General features: G+C 43.8%; 1 protein-coding gene across 1 annotated transcript in view; it reads left to right on the top strand.

Moving 5' to 3' along the window:
- Window positions 1–14,844, top strand: part of SVOP (SV2 related protein) — a 73,177-nt gene that overhangs the window by 35,487 nt on the left and 22,846 nt on the right. Inside the window, exon 6 of the mRNA XM_027566494.1 lies at window positions 1,871–1,995. Within this exon, the coding sequence (XP_027422295.1) occupies window positions 1,871–1,995 (125 nt within the window). The remainder of the gene's footprint in view (window positions 1–1,870; window positions 1,996–14,844) is intronic.

Genomic DNA, 14,844 nt, shown 5'->3' with positions numbered 1-14,844 from the left:
GCAGCTTGCTGCTCCACTTGATAAGGAACAAACGACTTACGAGAAACATCACGTAGCAATCCTCCTGTTAAACACTCCCTGACAGGGCAGTCTGCCCAGACCTCATGTGGCAGGTCTAAAATTCACGTTACATTTGCATTCTACTGCAGAACACTTTTGGAGCTGGTTGTGTTATAAAAAATGCCCTTTTCAATTATATTTGCTCTTAATTATTTTCTCCATCTCTAAGCGTAATTAACATTCCAGGAATATATGCCAGGTTTCTCCTGCAATTTTGTGTTCCTAGGTGATTCTCAACCCCATAAAATACAACATCTTTTTTTTTTTTTTTTCCGGCCGTGCCGTGTGGCTTGTGGGATCTTAGCTTCGAGATCAGGGATCAAAAACCTAGGCCACAGCAGAGAAAGCGCCAGGTCCTAACTGCTGAACTGCCAGGGAATTCCTTACAATGTCCCCTTTATTTAAAAAAAAATTATAAAATTTTTGTAGTGCCCCCAATAATCCAGAAATAATTTCAAAGATAAAATAGCCTAGTCATTTATACAGTTTTTTCAATTTATTTTTTTTTGGCTGTGCTGGGTCTTTGTTGTTAGATGGGCTTTTCTCTAGTTGCAGCCAGCAGGGGCTACTCTCTAGCCTGCAGTGCCCAGGCTTCGCGTTGCGATGGCTTCTCTTGTTGTAGAGCGCCGTCTCTAGAGTGTTCAGCCTTCAGTAATTTTGGCTGTGGGCTCAGTAGGTGCAGCTCCCAGGCTCTAGAGCACAGGCTCAATAGTTATGGTGCCCGGAATTAATTGCTCCATGGCGTGTGAGATCTTCCTGGATCAGGCGTCAAACCTGTGCCTCCTGCATTGGCAGGCGGATTCTTTACCATTGAGCCATCAGGGAATTCCCACTTACGCAGCTTTTAAAAAGAAGTCAGTTATAATATCTTAACTAGGCCACAAGGGAGAACCTTTTTTAAAGAAGTAATTAATAAATTTCCTTTCAATATGCAAATATTCACATACTACTCTGCCTAGATCCTGAAAGGAGTTCATATTTGCCCCAATTATAAATAAGTTTGGATTTAATGAAATCTTGATGCTTTTTCTTTATATATCTGACATTTCGAAATAAGATTCAGATCTATTCATAGATACACATAGAAGTCCCATGAATGCAGACGGATGCTGTATTCACACTCAGTCACTCAAATATCACACATAGCATTTCCACTGGCAACATGGGTTTCTGAAAAGATAATTCTGTAAAATTCCAGATAAAGTGTATCTTACTTTGATGTATCTAGAAGTTGCTTTCCTGAAAAACTACCCTCAGGAATTTTTTTGGAGGGTGTGACCCACCTTCCAAAATCCTGTTTATATGTAAACCAGAATGAAGGTCCAGGTACAGATAGTCATAAACAGTGATCAACTGCATGGTTTAGTATCTGGTGGGAAGTTCGATTCAAGCTTGTGTGAGGTAAGTCTTCATGTCTCAGGTGCTGTGGGACATCTAGCATCTCTAGGACCTGTCTATTACTTAAAAAAATTTTTTGGCTGCACCACACAGCATGTGAGATCTTAGTTCTCTGACCAGGAATTGAACCCTGTACCTCCTGAAGTGGAAGTACAGAGTCTTAACCAGTGGACCACCAGGAATCCCTGGGACCTGTCTATTAACTGCCAATCACTGGGGCTGCTAAGAACACCCCACAGTTTTCCCACACTCCCCCTGAGAGTTGGCACCACCACCCAGAGACCACCTTGCATCCCTTTGGCTGTGTGGATTACCCTTTACCGAGACCCTACGGTGACCTTGAACACGTGCAGGGGCGTGTGACCTGGAGATGCTGAGAAGCCCCATGACTGAGTGTCTTCCTTCTCCGCAGGGACTGAAGATCAGCGTGCTCTGGACCCTGTACTACGGCATCCTCAGTGCGTTTGCGCCCGTGTACAGCTGGATCCTGGTGCTCCGGGGCCTGGTGGGCTTCGGGATCGGAGGGGTCCCCCAGTCGTAAGTAAAGCCCCAGCTCTGGCCACCCAGCCAGGCAGCCAGGCAGCTATGTTCATGGGCTCGGAAGGATGCAAAGATGGTACATACACGAGGGCTGCTGCTACCCAGGGACTCTGACGGAGCCAGAGAAGAGTGTCATTGTCAATATTGTAATGATTAACAACAGCAAAAGCAACACGATAGCTGGAAGGACATGGACGTGAAATAATAATCAAAACGGTAGATCTAGCATTGACAGGACATTTCTCCTGGATATGGTGCAGCAGCCCCAGAAGATGTGTGGGGGTATTGAATTAGTGCAATTCCCATTTTACAGCTGAGAAAACAGGCTCAGTGGGTGAAATCAAGTCACACAGGGTGCAGTTGGAACTAAGACCTGGAATCTGTCCGCCTGTAACATCCATGCTTTTAACTACCCTGCCTGCTCCCTTTTACCTATTTCTAACTTGACCCCAAGGCAGGAAGTCAAAGTGAAAGTCAAAGGCGCTCATTCATGTCTGACTCTTTGTGACCCCTTGAACTATACAGTCCATGGAATTCTCCAGGCCAGAGTACTGGAGTGGGCAGTCTTTCCCTTCTCCAGGAGATCTTCCCAACCCAGGGATTGAACTCATGTCTTCCATATTGCAGGCAGATTCTTCACCAGCTGAGCCACAAGGGAAGCCCAAGAATACTGGAGTGGGTAGCCTATCCCTTCTCCAGTGGATCTTCCTGACCCAGGAATCGAACCAGGGTCCCCTGCATTGCAGGCAGATTCTTTACCAACCGAACTATCAGGGAAGTGGGTGGGACTAATTATTTTCTAAGTTATGTGTTATTTTGTTGTTACTGTTATTAAGATACTGAGAGTAGTCAGGATTGTAGGAAGATGTCACCGTTTCCTGGCAGACTGGGGAGTTCTGAAGCAGAGATTGGCAGCTTGTGGCAGCTGGACCAAATCTGAACTGCCAACTGGATCTCTAAATGAAGTTTTATTGGAACACAACCGCACCATGTACTGACGTATTATCTACGCCTGTTTTGGTGCTTCAGCAACAGAGTTGAGTAGTCTCAGTAGAAACTCTGTGGCTTGCAAACCTGAAGTATTTACTGTCCAGACCTTTGTCAAAAAAGTGTTGACCCCACTCTAAAGGATGGTGATTAATAGCCGGTATTAAGGGGCAGGTGCTGTTCTAAGCAGTTTGCCCAGACTGTCTCATTTAATCTCCCCAATTTCCCTATGAGGTGGATTCTATTATTAATCCTATTTTACAGATAAAGAAACTAAGGTTACAGAGAGGTGAGGTAACTTGCCCCAGATGACACAGTTACAGGAGGTAGGGTTGCAATCGGAACCCACACCCTCTATCTCCAGAGCCTGGGCTCTAACCATTGATTTCCACTGCCTTGCTATGAACAATTAAAAGGATTTAGAGAGACCCAAGGAGATGGGGAATATGTAGGATATCTCATAAGAAAGGAATTTCGTGAAAAGAGGAAGCCATAGCTGAGTCTGAGGAAGGCTAGTGGTCCAATTCAGTTAGCTTGTAAGGCTGAGAAATTCGAGAATTGCAAACCCTGAGATGGGCCATGTAGATCAGGTGGCTGCTGCTGTTTAGTCGCTAAGTCATGTCCGACTCTTTGCCACCCCGTGGACTGTAGCCCACCAGGCTCCTGTGTCCATGGGATTTCCCAGGCAAGAATACTGGAGTGGGTTCCCATTTCCTACTGCAGGGATTCTTCCCCACCCAGGGAACGACCCTCACCTCCAGCTTGGTAGGCAGATTCTTTACCACTGAGCCATTTAGGAAGCCCTGATAGACTAGGGCAAGCTTATACAAGGTCTTGAATGTCAGGTCAAAGGGATTGTCTGCAGACAAGTGGAAAGCCACTGAAAGTTTTCGAGCAGGAGAGGTACTTTAAAAGAATTAAGCTGGCAGTGATGGGTTGGATAGGTTGGAAGTAAGGAATCCTGTTGCAGTAATTTAGGAAAATCTTGCACAGGAACCAGGGAGTTTCTTTTTAGTTTTATTCATTCATTCAACCAATTTTTTTTCCCCCTGTACCACGTAGCTTGTGGGATCTTAGTTCCCCTCCCAGGGATCAAACCCAAGTTCACAGCAGTGAAAGCCCAAGTGTTAACCACTGGACCACCAAGGAATCCCCTCAACCAGTATTTTCTTGAGCTCCTGTTATGACACAGGCCAGTGCTAGGTACTGGGGGGTACAGCAGTGAGCCAAACAGACATGGTCCCTGTTTCAGGCTGACATCCTGGGAAACAGACAGAAATCGAGATATGTGTGCAAGAGGCCACCAAGATAACACCTGTAAAGGAGTCAGAAAAACAGGGCTGGGCAGAGGGAGAAGCTAAGTTGCAATGTGGTTGTAACAGCTGGTAGGGGCCTCAGCTGACCCTTAGGGTTCAGAAGCTGCGATGGCTCTTTAGATTGTTCCATACGGAGGATGGGGGCTGGACCTTTGTCCATTCACATCAGCCACCTTGGATGTGGGCTGCCCTCAAGGAGGGAGGGGGTGACCTTGGGGGAAGTTAGCTACTTTGGGCCAAGGCATTTCCTGCACGGGGCTCAACCCTGAGCTCTTAGCAGGCAACATTCCTGGTCGTGCCCGAGGGACTGTGTGCCTCAGCCCTGAAGGGGGAGTCCAGGCGGTACACCCGTTACAGTCCCTGCCCTGGACCCTCCGATGTGCTTGCGTGCGTGTGTGCTAGGTCGCTTCAGTCGTGACTCTTTGCGACCCTATGGACTATAGCCTGCCAGGCTCCCCTGTCCATGGGATTCTCCAGGCAAGAATACTGGAGTGGGTTGCTGTGTCCTCTCCAGGGGATCTTCCCAACTCTGCGGCTGAACCTGCTTCTCTTACATCTCCTGCATTGGCAGGCAGGTTCTTTAGCACTAGCACCTCCTGGGAAGCCCTTTCTCCCACTTAGAGGCTCTCAGTTCCGCTCAGCCCTTCCCTGGTTTATTATTCATCATCGTTCCTCCAGGACTGTGCGGAGTAGGTATTTGACACGGACTCCTGGATCGGGAATGAGCTTAAGAACCACTGGAGCTTAAAGCAGAGGCCGTTAAGCCAAGCCTGTTAACCTGGGCTGACAGGGGCTTGTGGTCAGTCTGTTCCACTTCTGGCCCAACTCCAGGAATTCCTGCTGTTCCAGTCACTGCCCTGTTCTTGAGCCATTCATTGACTTTGGGACCGTTTCCCCCTCGTGGCTAGAAGGGATGAGCTCACGGAGGAACACCTGAAATTCCTCTCCCAGGGATGCTTGGGGAGATGGCAGCAGGTCCAGCCTCCTCACATCCCCACCCTGGATTTTCTGGCCATAGGAGGGTAGGGAAAGGAACGGGGGCTTATGAACATCCCCAGTGATTCCAGTTGAAGATGGTGCCATGAGAAGTGCTCTTTTCTGGGTCATCTTCCACATTTTCTGGAAGTAATACAGAAGGTATAAGAAATAAATCTCGAATGGTGCTGGAAAGCAAGAAAAAGGTGCTATCAGCGAAATAAATTCTCAGGAACCTGTGGAAGGCTATAAGCTGATGAGATTCCAATGGCTGAGTCACTGGAGGAGAGAAAAAACCACCTCCGGAAACTGCAAAGGGAAGAGATCTTCAGCCAGGGAGGACAGGACACCAAGGGAATAAAATTAAGGACACAGAGCAGCTGGGAGGGCCTTTACCCCCTTACCGGATATCTTGACGGTTCTAAGTTTGCCTGTCTGCTCCCTTCCCCCGCTCCCCAAACGTCTTGCCTCCCCATTTAGCTGTTCATTTATTTAATGCTGCAATAGCACGTCTGTCTGTTTATTGAGCTATTACTACATTCCAAACACATGACCATTCTAAACTTGCAAAACCTTAAGGCGTAGATATGACGACCTCCATTAATGCTCCAGGTAAGGAAACTAGGCTTTTTAGCAGTAGCATGTGTCAGATCACATGGTTAGCAAAAGGAGAGCAAATAAAAACCACACACACAAAATTACAGAAGAGGGTCTTCCCTGGAGGTCCAGGGTTTAAGACTGCATTTCCACTGCAGGGGACACTGGTTCGATCCCTGGCTAGGAAGCTAAGATCCTGCATTACGTGTGGCGAGGTCAAAAAAAAAGTTAGAGAAGAAATATTTTAGCTATCCGGGAGACTCAGTTGATTCCCAAGCACTTTCATGCCAGCTTTTTACATAAAATAATCATGCCTTTATTATGCAAAGCTCTTATCTAGTTATAAAAATGGCTCTCCTAAGTTCATTATTTGGAAACATTTAGTTGAAGATATTTTTGTGTAATTAAATGTAACTAAGAGTTTCCATTCCTTTAGAAGGACTTTACCCAGTTGTGCCACTTCACAAAATCAAGTGAGGAAGATTTTGCTATATTACTTTTAAAAGTTCAACAATCAGAAATCCTTATAATATACTCTGTATTTAGTATAAATGCAAATTATATTATTATAATTTTTTTTAATTGAAAAGATGTTTTTCTCTTAGTTTTATTGAGATGGAATTGACATACAGCACTTATAGGCTGTGGGCTTTAATCCCTGGGTTGCAAAAATCCCCTGGAGAAGGAAATGGCAACCCACTTCAGTATTCATGCTTGGGAAATCCCGTGGACAGAGGAGCCTGGCGGGCTATAGTCCATGGGATCGAAAAAGAGTCGGACGTAACTCAGCCGCTGCTGCTGCTGCTGCTAAGTTGCTTCAGTCTCGTCCGACTCTGTGCGACCCCATGGACGGCAGCCCACCAGGCTCCCCCGTCCTTGGGATTCTCCAGGCAAGAACACCGGAGTGGGCTGCCATTTCCTTCTCCAACGCATGAAAGTGAAAAGTGAAAGTGAAGTCACTCAGTTGTGTCCGACTCCCAGCGACCCCATGGACTGCAGCCCACCAGGCCCCTCCGTCCATGGGATTTTCCAGGCAAGAGTACTGGAGTGGGGTGCCATTGCCTTCTCCACTAAACAACAACAAAACAACCGTTTAAGGTATGCAGCATAATGACTTCTATATCTTGCAAATGATTAACACAGTATGTTTAGCTGACACCCATCAGTTCATATAGAAATTATATTGTTAATAAGGAGCCCATCCCTCTGCCCTAATTTTTGCCTTTCTAACTCCTCTCCCTTTATTTCTTGTTTCTCTTCTTGCTTCCCCCAAATGCTCACATGGGTCCTTGATGATAACAACAACGACAGTAACATTGATAGTGATGCTGATAATAATGAGTGGAGTGCTTCCCTAGCGCGGGGAGCCATGCTAAGCCCTCTCTTCACACTACCTCTTCTTGTCCATCAAACAACCCTACTATCCCCATTTAACAGATAAGAAAACTGAGGCTCAGAGATCCTGAGGGATTTGCCTAAGGACAGGTGGTTATTAAGTGGAATGTACTTTCCTTTTGCTTTGTAACAAACTACTCCAATCCTTAGGCTTAAAATGACAATAGATTTAACCCATGATTCTGCAGTTTGGTCTTTTGATGGTTCCCAGCTCTGCAAGACTTACTCTTGTGTCTTTTGTCAGCTGCTGAGTTGGCCGGGCACTGGCTAGGCTAGCATGGCCATAACTGACTCATCTCTGTTCCATAAACCTCTCCCCCGCCTTCCCTTTCGGTAACCAGAAGTTTCTTTTCTGTCTCTGGGTCTACTTCTGTTTCGTTTTATATAAGTTCACTTGTACCTTTTTTCTGGTTTCCACATATAAGCGGTATCACACGATATTTATCTTTTTCCCTCTGGCTTCCTCCACTTAGTATGATAATCTCTAGGTCTCTTCCTGTTGCTGCATATGACATGATTTCATTCTTTGTTTGCGGTCGAGTGATAGTCTGTTGCATAAATATACCACATCTTCTTTATCCATTTCTTTGTTGATGGACAGTTAGGTTATTCCCATGTCTTAGCTGTTGTGAACAGTGCTTCAGTCAACACTGAGGTGTATTGTCTTTCCAGAGTATGGTTTTCTCTGAATATATGCCCCAGAGTGGTATTACAGGATCGTATGATAACTCTATTTTTAGTTTTTTTTTAAGGAGACTCCATACTGTTCTCCATACTGGCTGTACCAATTTACATAGCCACAAGAAGAAGAGGCTTTAATCCAAGCAAAAGAGTTACATGTAACTTTATCATTACAAACAATACATTTTGGGGGAAAATAATGAATGTTTACTCATTTAGGCCACTAAGCAGTTTATTTTACAACGAAAACCAAGTGACAGGATAGTGGAATCCAGTAGTAGTTTTAGGGTGTTCATTTTTTTGGTGCTGTTGACATTTTAAAGTTTTTTGTTTTGCTTAAATTTTAAACAGGCTTAAGTGCTAATGAGTAGAAATAAATCTCGAAGACATGTCTATGTTCCAGAAAAGAGAAGTGATATTTCTAGCTAACACTAAATGAAAACTAAATAGTGTCTAAATAAGAAAAGTTGGATGTGGGAAGATCTATTTTAACAGGAAGAAAGGCAAAGCAACGTGGATTGTTCTCTTAGGGTTTGGTGTTGGGAGGCTGAAGAAAGAATTATTTGTTCACTTTCCATTTTCTTGCATAGGGCCATCCACTGAGCCTGAGAAGGAGGTGGTTCAGTGTTTTAAATACTGATGTGAAGAGGAGAGGCAGGAAACAGTACATTTTTGTTTTAGAAACTTTAGAAAAATGCACATAGGAACCCCCAAACAATAATCACCTCTAATTGCTCAGCCACTCAGTCGTGTCTGACTCTTTAAGACCCCGTGGACTGTAGCCCTCCAGGCTCCTCTGTCCATGGCATTTTCCAGGCAAAAATAGTTGCACATACTAAGTAACTAAGTTCAGTCGTTCAGTTGTATCCAACTCTTTGCGACCCCATGGACTGCAGCACGCCAGGCTTCCCTGTCCATCACCAACTCCCAGAGCTTGCTCAAACTCATGTCCATCCAGTCGGTGATGCCATCCAACCATCTCATCCTCTGTCGTTCCCTTCTCCTCCCACCTTCCATCTTTTCCAGCATCAGGGTCTTTTCAAATGAGTCAGTTCTTCGCATCAGGTGGCCAAAGTATTGGAGTTTCAGCTTCAGCATCAGTCCTTCCAATGAATATTCAGGACTGATTTCCTTTAGGATGGACTGGTTGGATCTCCCTGCAGTCCAAGGGACTCTCAAGAGTCTTCTCCAGCACCACAGTTCAAAAGCATCAATTCTTCGGTTCTCAGCTTTCTTTATGGTCCAACTCTCACATCCATACATGACTACTGGAAAAACCATAGCTTTGACTAGGCGGACCTTTGTCAGCATAGTAATGCCTCTGCTTTTTAATATGCTGTCTAGGTTGGTCATAGCTTTTCTTCTAAGGAGCACACGTCTTTTAATTTCATGGCTGTAGTCACCATCTGCAGTGATTTTGGAGCCCCCAAAAAATAAAGTCTGTCACTGTTTCCATTGTTTCCCCATTTATTTGCCATGAAGTAATGGGACCAGATGCCATGATCTTAGTTTTCTGAATGTTGAGTTTTAAGCCAACTTTTTCAGTCTCCTCTTTCACTTTCATCAAGAGGCTGTTTAGTTCTTCTTCATTTTCTGCCGTAAGGGTGGTGTCATCCATAAGGGTGGTGTCATCTGCATATCTGAGATTATTGATATTTCTCGCGGCAGTCTTGATTCCAGCTTGTGTTTCATCCAGCCCAGCATTTCACACAATGTTAAATAGGCAGGGTAACAATATACAGTCTTGAAGTACTCCTTTCCCAATTTGGAACCAGTCTGTTGTTCCAGTTCTAACTATTGCTTCTTGGCCTGCATACAGATTTCTCAGGAGGCAAGGTAAGGTGGTCTGGTATTCCCATCTCTTTAAGAATTTTCCAGTTTCTCATGATCCACACAGTCAAAGGCTTTAGTATAGTCAGTGAAGCAGAAGTAGATGTTTTTCTGGAATTCTCTTGCTTTTTCTATGATCCAACGGATGTTGGCAATTTGATCTCTGGTTCCTCTGCCTTTTCTAAATCCAGCTTGAACATCTGGAAGTTCTTGGTTCATGTACTGTTGAAGACTAGCTTGGAGAATTTTGAGCATTACTTTGCTAGCTTGTGAAATGAGTGCCATTGTGTGGTAGTTTGAACTTTTTTTGGCATTGCCCTTCTTTGGGATTGGAATGAAAACTGCCCTTTTCCAGTCCTGTGGCCACTGCTGAGTTTTCCAGATTTGCTGACATACTGAGTGCAGCACTTTCACAGCATCATCTTTCAGGATTTGAAAGAGCTCAACTGGAATTCCATCACCTCCACTAGCTTTGTATGTAGTGATGCTTCCTAAGGCCCACTTGACATTGCATTCCAGGATGTCTGGCTCTAGGTGAGTGATCACACCATCGTGGTTATCTTGGTCATGAAGATCTTTTTTGTGTAGTTGTTCTGTGTATTTTTGCCACCTCTTCTTAATATCTTCTGCTTCTGTTAGGTCCATACCATTTCTCTCCTTTATTGTGCCCATCTTTGCATGAAATGTTCCCTTGGTATCTCTAATTTTCTTGAAGAGATCTCTAGTCTTTCCCATTCTATTGTTTTCCTCTATTTCTTTGCATTGATCACTAAGGAAGGCTTTCTTATGTCTCCCTGATATTTGGAACTCTGCATTCAAATGGGTGTATCTTTCCTTTTCTCCTTTGCTTTTTGCTTCTCTTCTTTTCCTAGTTATTTGTAAGGCCTCCTCAGACAGCCAGTTTGCCTTTTTGCATTTCTTTTTCTTGGGGGTGATCCCTGCCTCTTGTACAGTGTCAGGAACATCTGTCCATAGTTCTTCAGGCACTCTGTCTATCAGATGTAATCCCTTGAATCTATTTGTCACTTCCAATGTATAATCGTAAGTGATTTGATTTAGGTCATACCTGAATGGTCTAGTGGTTTTCCCTCCTTTTTCAATTTAAGTCTGAATTTGGCAATAAGGAGTTTGTGATCTGAGCCACAGTCAGCTCCCCGTCTTGTTGCTGACTGTATAGAGCTTCTCCATCTTCAGCTGCAAAGAATGTAATCAACCTGATTTCGGTATTGACCATCTGGTGATGTCCTTGTGTAGAGTCTTCTCTTGTGTTATTGGAAGAGGGTGTTTGTTATGACCGGTGCGTTCTCTTGGCAAAACTCTGTTAGCCTTTGCCAAATTCATTTGCCGAATTTGCCTTGGAATACAAAATGTTACTCCAGGTATCTCTTGACTTCCTACTTTTGCATTCCAGTCCCCTATAATGAAAAGGACATCTTTTTGGGGTGTTAGTTCTAGAAGGTCTTGTAGGTCTTCATAGAACCGTTCAACTTCAGCCTCTTCAGCATTACTTGTTGGGGCATAGATTTGGATTACTGTGATACTAAATGGTTTGCCTTGGAAATGAACAGAGATCATTCTGTCATTTTTGAGATTGCATCCAAGTACTGCATTTTGGACTCTTTGTTGACTATGAGGGCTACTCCATTTCTTCTAAGGGATTCTTGCCCACAGTAGTAGATATAACGGTCATCTGAGTTAAATTCACCCATTCCAGTCCATTTTAGATCACCTATTCCTCTTGCCATCTCAAGGTAAATTGACCACTTCCAATTTACCTTGATTCATGGGCCTAACATTCCAGATTCCTATGCAATATTGTTCTTTACAGCATCGGAGTTTACTTCCACCACCAGTCACATCATGCCTCACAAAAAAATATAGACGACGCAGGCTGGCACCCGGGGAGATGGTTTATTATTTCCAGTAGAGGGCGCTGTGTATCTCAGCAGAAACACTACTTACCTATGAGCTGGAAGCCTGCCCCACCTGGCATCCTACTGACTGTTCTAGCCACTCTTAAAGACAAATACCCCAGGTAGCTGCCCATCTGTGCTACCTTGAGACCTGCCTCAGAAGTTTCCTTAGATTTGTTGTCTAGAATCAGCTTGCTCACACATCTGACCTTGACACTGCTCTTTCCCCAAAGACCAAGCAGAAATGCCAGATGGAGATCCCAGGTCATTTCTCTCCAAGCGTGTAATCCAAATGGCAAATCTCTAACTGCCAAGTGCCAAAAATGCAATTACTCGCAGAGGGGATTTATTCACGTCTGTATCATTTGCTTATTGGCGTTGCTAATTTCATTGCTTGTTCTTTGAGTCTTTAACCTGATTGCAGTAATCCCCCTACTTTGAATGAATCCCAAATTACTCTTTTTCATAATGAACTGCTATAAATAATGGTCAGATGCGGGGCACAATTACAAGAAGAGATGTTCCTTGTGGCATAGGCTACGAAAACAAGAAATTGAAAACAATCTAAGTTCATCGATAGGATTACAGCTGTTAAAAAATAATCTGGTAGATCGATATAGATTATTATGGAAAGACTTCCAAACTGTCTTATCAGGAGCAGATCCTGACATAGGCACTCAGGAGCAAGGACTTTCCTCTGGGAGACTGCAACACATTCTCCAGATTGTCCTGGTCAAGAGACGAGCGAACTGTGGTTTGTTGAGAGCTGCTCCTGGGAAGTTAAATTCCTTGGCACTTCTGGTCTGCCACACGGGTTGGCAAAGCAAGCTTTAATGACCAGGGAAAGCACTCCGGGGAGACTTACAGGTGCTGACAGTTGCGAGTTGGGCTGGCATAGCCAGAAGTGGTAAGAATGGGGCCATTTGTATGAATGGAACACTGGCCATACACTGCATGTGTGCGAAGGAAGGAGAAGGGAAGGGAAGAAAAAAGATGTCGTGGTTAAATTTATTATTACTATTGTGCTCAGTCGTGTCTGAGCACGTGAACTCAGCACATGTCTGAGTTTGTTGCTCCATGGACTGTAGCCCACCAGGCTCCTCTATCTATGGAATGTTTCAGGCAAGAATACTGGAGCGGGTAATCATTTCCTCCTCCAGGAGGTCTTCCCGACCCAGGGATCAAACCCACGTCTCTGCCATCTCCTGCGTTGGCAGGCAGATTCTTTACCACTAGTGCCCCCATGGAAAGCCCAATTACTACTATTATTATGTAATTAATTCCAGCGTATAGACCTCACAGCGTGCATTTCATACCCATGACTCATTTATTTTGCAGCTGGAAGTTTTTACCTCTTCACGTCCGTCACCTGGTTGTCGCTTTGCCCCCGCAACCACCTGTCTGTTCTGTATCTATGACTCTATTTCTGCTTGCTATGTTTATTTATTTGTTCTGTTTTTGAGATCTCACATATAAGTGAAACACACAGCATTTGTCTTTCTCTGTCTGACTGACTTCTCTTAGTATAGTACTCCAGGTTCATCCATGTTGTTGCAAATGATAAGATTTAATTCTTTTTTAGTGTTTAATATTCTATTGTGTATATATAAATGTATGTGTGTATGTGTATATATATATGTTTATAGCCACATCTTCCTTATCCATTTGTCTGTTGGTGGACACGGGTTGCTTCTGAACCTTGCCTATTGTAAATAATGCTGCGGTGAACACAGAGGTGCATATATCTTTTTGAATCAGTGTTTTCATTTTTTCAGATCAATACCCAGGAGTGGAATTGCTGGATCATATGATAGTTCTCTTTTTAATTTTTGAGGCACCCCCATAATGTTTACTATAGTGACTGCACCAATTTACACTGCCACCAACGCTGCATGAGGGTTCTTTTCTCTCCGCATCCTCCTCAATGCTTGTTATTTGTTGTCTTTTTGATAATGACCATTCTGACAGGTGTGAGGTGATAGTTCGTGGTGGTTTTGATTTGCATTTCCCTGATGATTTGTGATGTTGAACATCTTTTCATGTGCCTGTTACCATCTGTTATGTCTTCTTTGGGAAAATGTCTGTTCAGTTTTAAATTTATATGTTCATTTACATAGAGAAGGGGCTGGAAGTTTGCAAAGCAAACAGCTATTAGTCATGGCTTTGGGGCAGGGGAATGGAAGCAGGGGGAAGGGGGAAGAGGAAGATTCTTCAGATACTTTGTATTCTTGCGTATTGCTAGATTATTCACAATGAGAATGCATTCGTGTACCACTTATATACCTAAAATAAAAAGGTTGCATGCTCTAAGTTCATTATAGCTGCTGCTGCTAAGTCACTTCAGTTGTGTCCGACTCTGTGCAACCCCATAGATGGTAGCCCACCAGGCTCCCCCGTCCCTGGGATTCTCCAGGCAAGAACACTGGAGTGGGTTGCCATTTCCCTCTCCAATGCAGGAAAGTGAAAAGTGAAAGTGAAGTCGTTCAGTCGTGCCCGAACCTCAGCGACCCCATGGACTGCAGCCTTCCAGGCTCCTCCATCCATGGGATTTTCCAGGCAAGAGTACTGGAGTGGGGTGCCATTGCCTTCTCCCGTTCACTATAGCATGTCCAAACAAATCCTTGACATCTAAGGATTAGCTTTGTCCTCAGAATATACTATAGCACATTTTTTCATGGTTAGTAACTTGACTTCAATTTGGTAGAGAAAAATGTAAACACACTTCTTATTTCACTATTATTGATTTTTAAAAATAATACAGGAACACCACTTGGAGAATATTAATAAAATTTCAAAGTCATTCATGATAATCACTGTCATCTTTTACAATGCCGGCAATTGGTCTCCATTCTCAAAGCTGAGTTAATGAAATTCCTAATGGTTTGTGTTGAGAGAGGTATTTGTAGGAAGAATATAAATTGAAACAACATTTTTGGGAACCACTTTGGTAATATTTATCGAAAGCCTTAAAATATGCATACCCTTTGACTCAAATTCTACTATAAGAATCCATCCTAAGGAAAACACATGTGAACAAAGATTTAAGATGAAAGATGCTTGTTGAAGTATTGTTTATAATTGTGAAACCACCTAAATAGGGAAGTGAATGAAGGGGTGCATAATATAGACAGACCTGGATTAAAAGTATGGCT

The sequence above is a fragment of the Bos indicus x Bos taurus genome, chromosome 17 (assembly GCF_003369695.1).
Source record: "Bos indicus x Bos taurus breed Angus x Brahman F1 hybrid chromosome 17, Bos_hybrid_MaternalHap_v2.0, whole genome shotgun sequence".
In the NCBI taxonomy this organism is placed as follows: domain Eukaryota; kingdom Metazoa; phylum Chordata; class Mammalia; order Artiodactyla; family Bovidae; genus Bos; species Bos indicus x Bos taurus.
The sequence above is the reverse complement of the archived record's forward strand: the minus strand, read 5'-3'. Positions and strand labels throughout refer to the sequence as shown.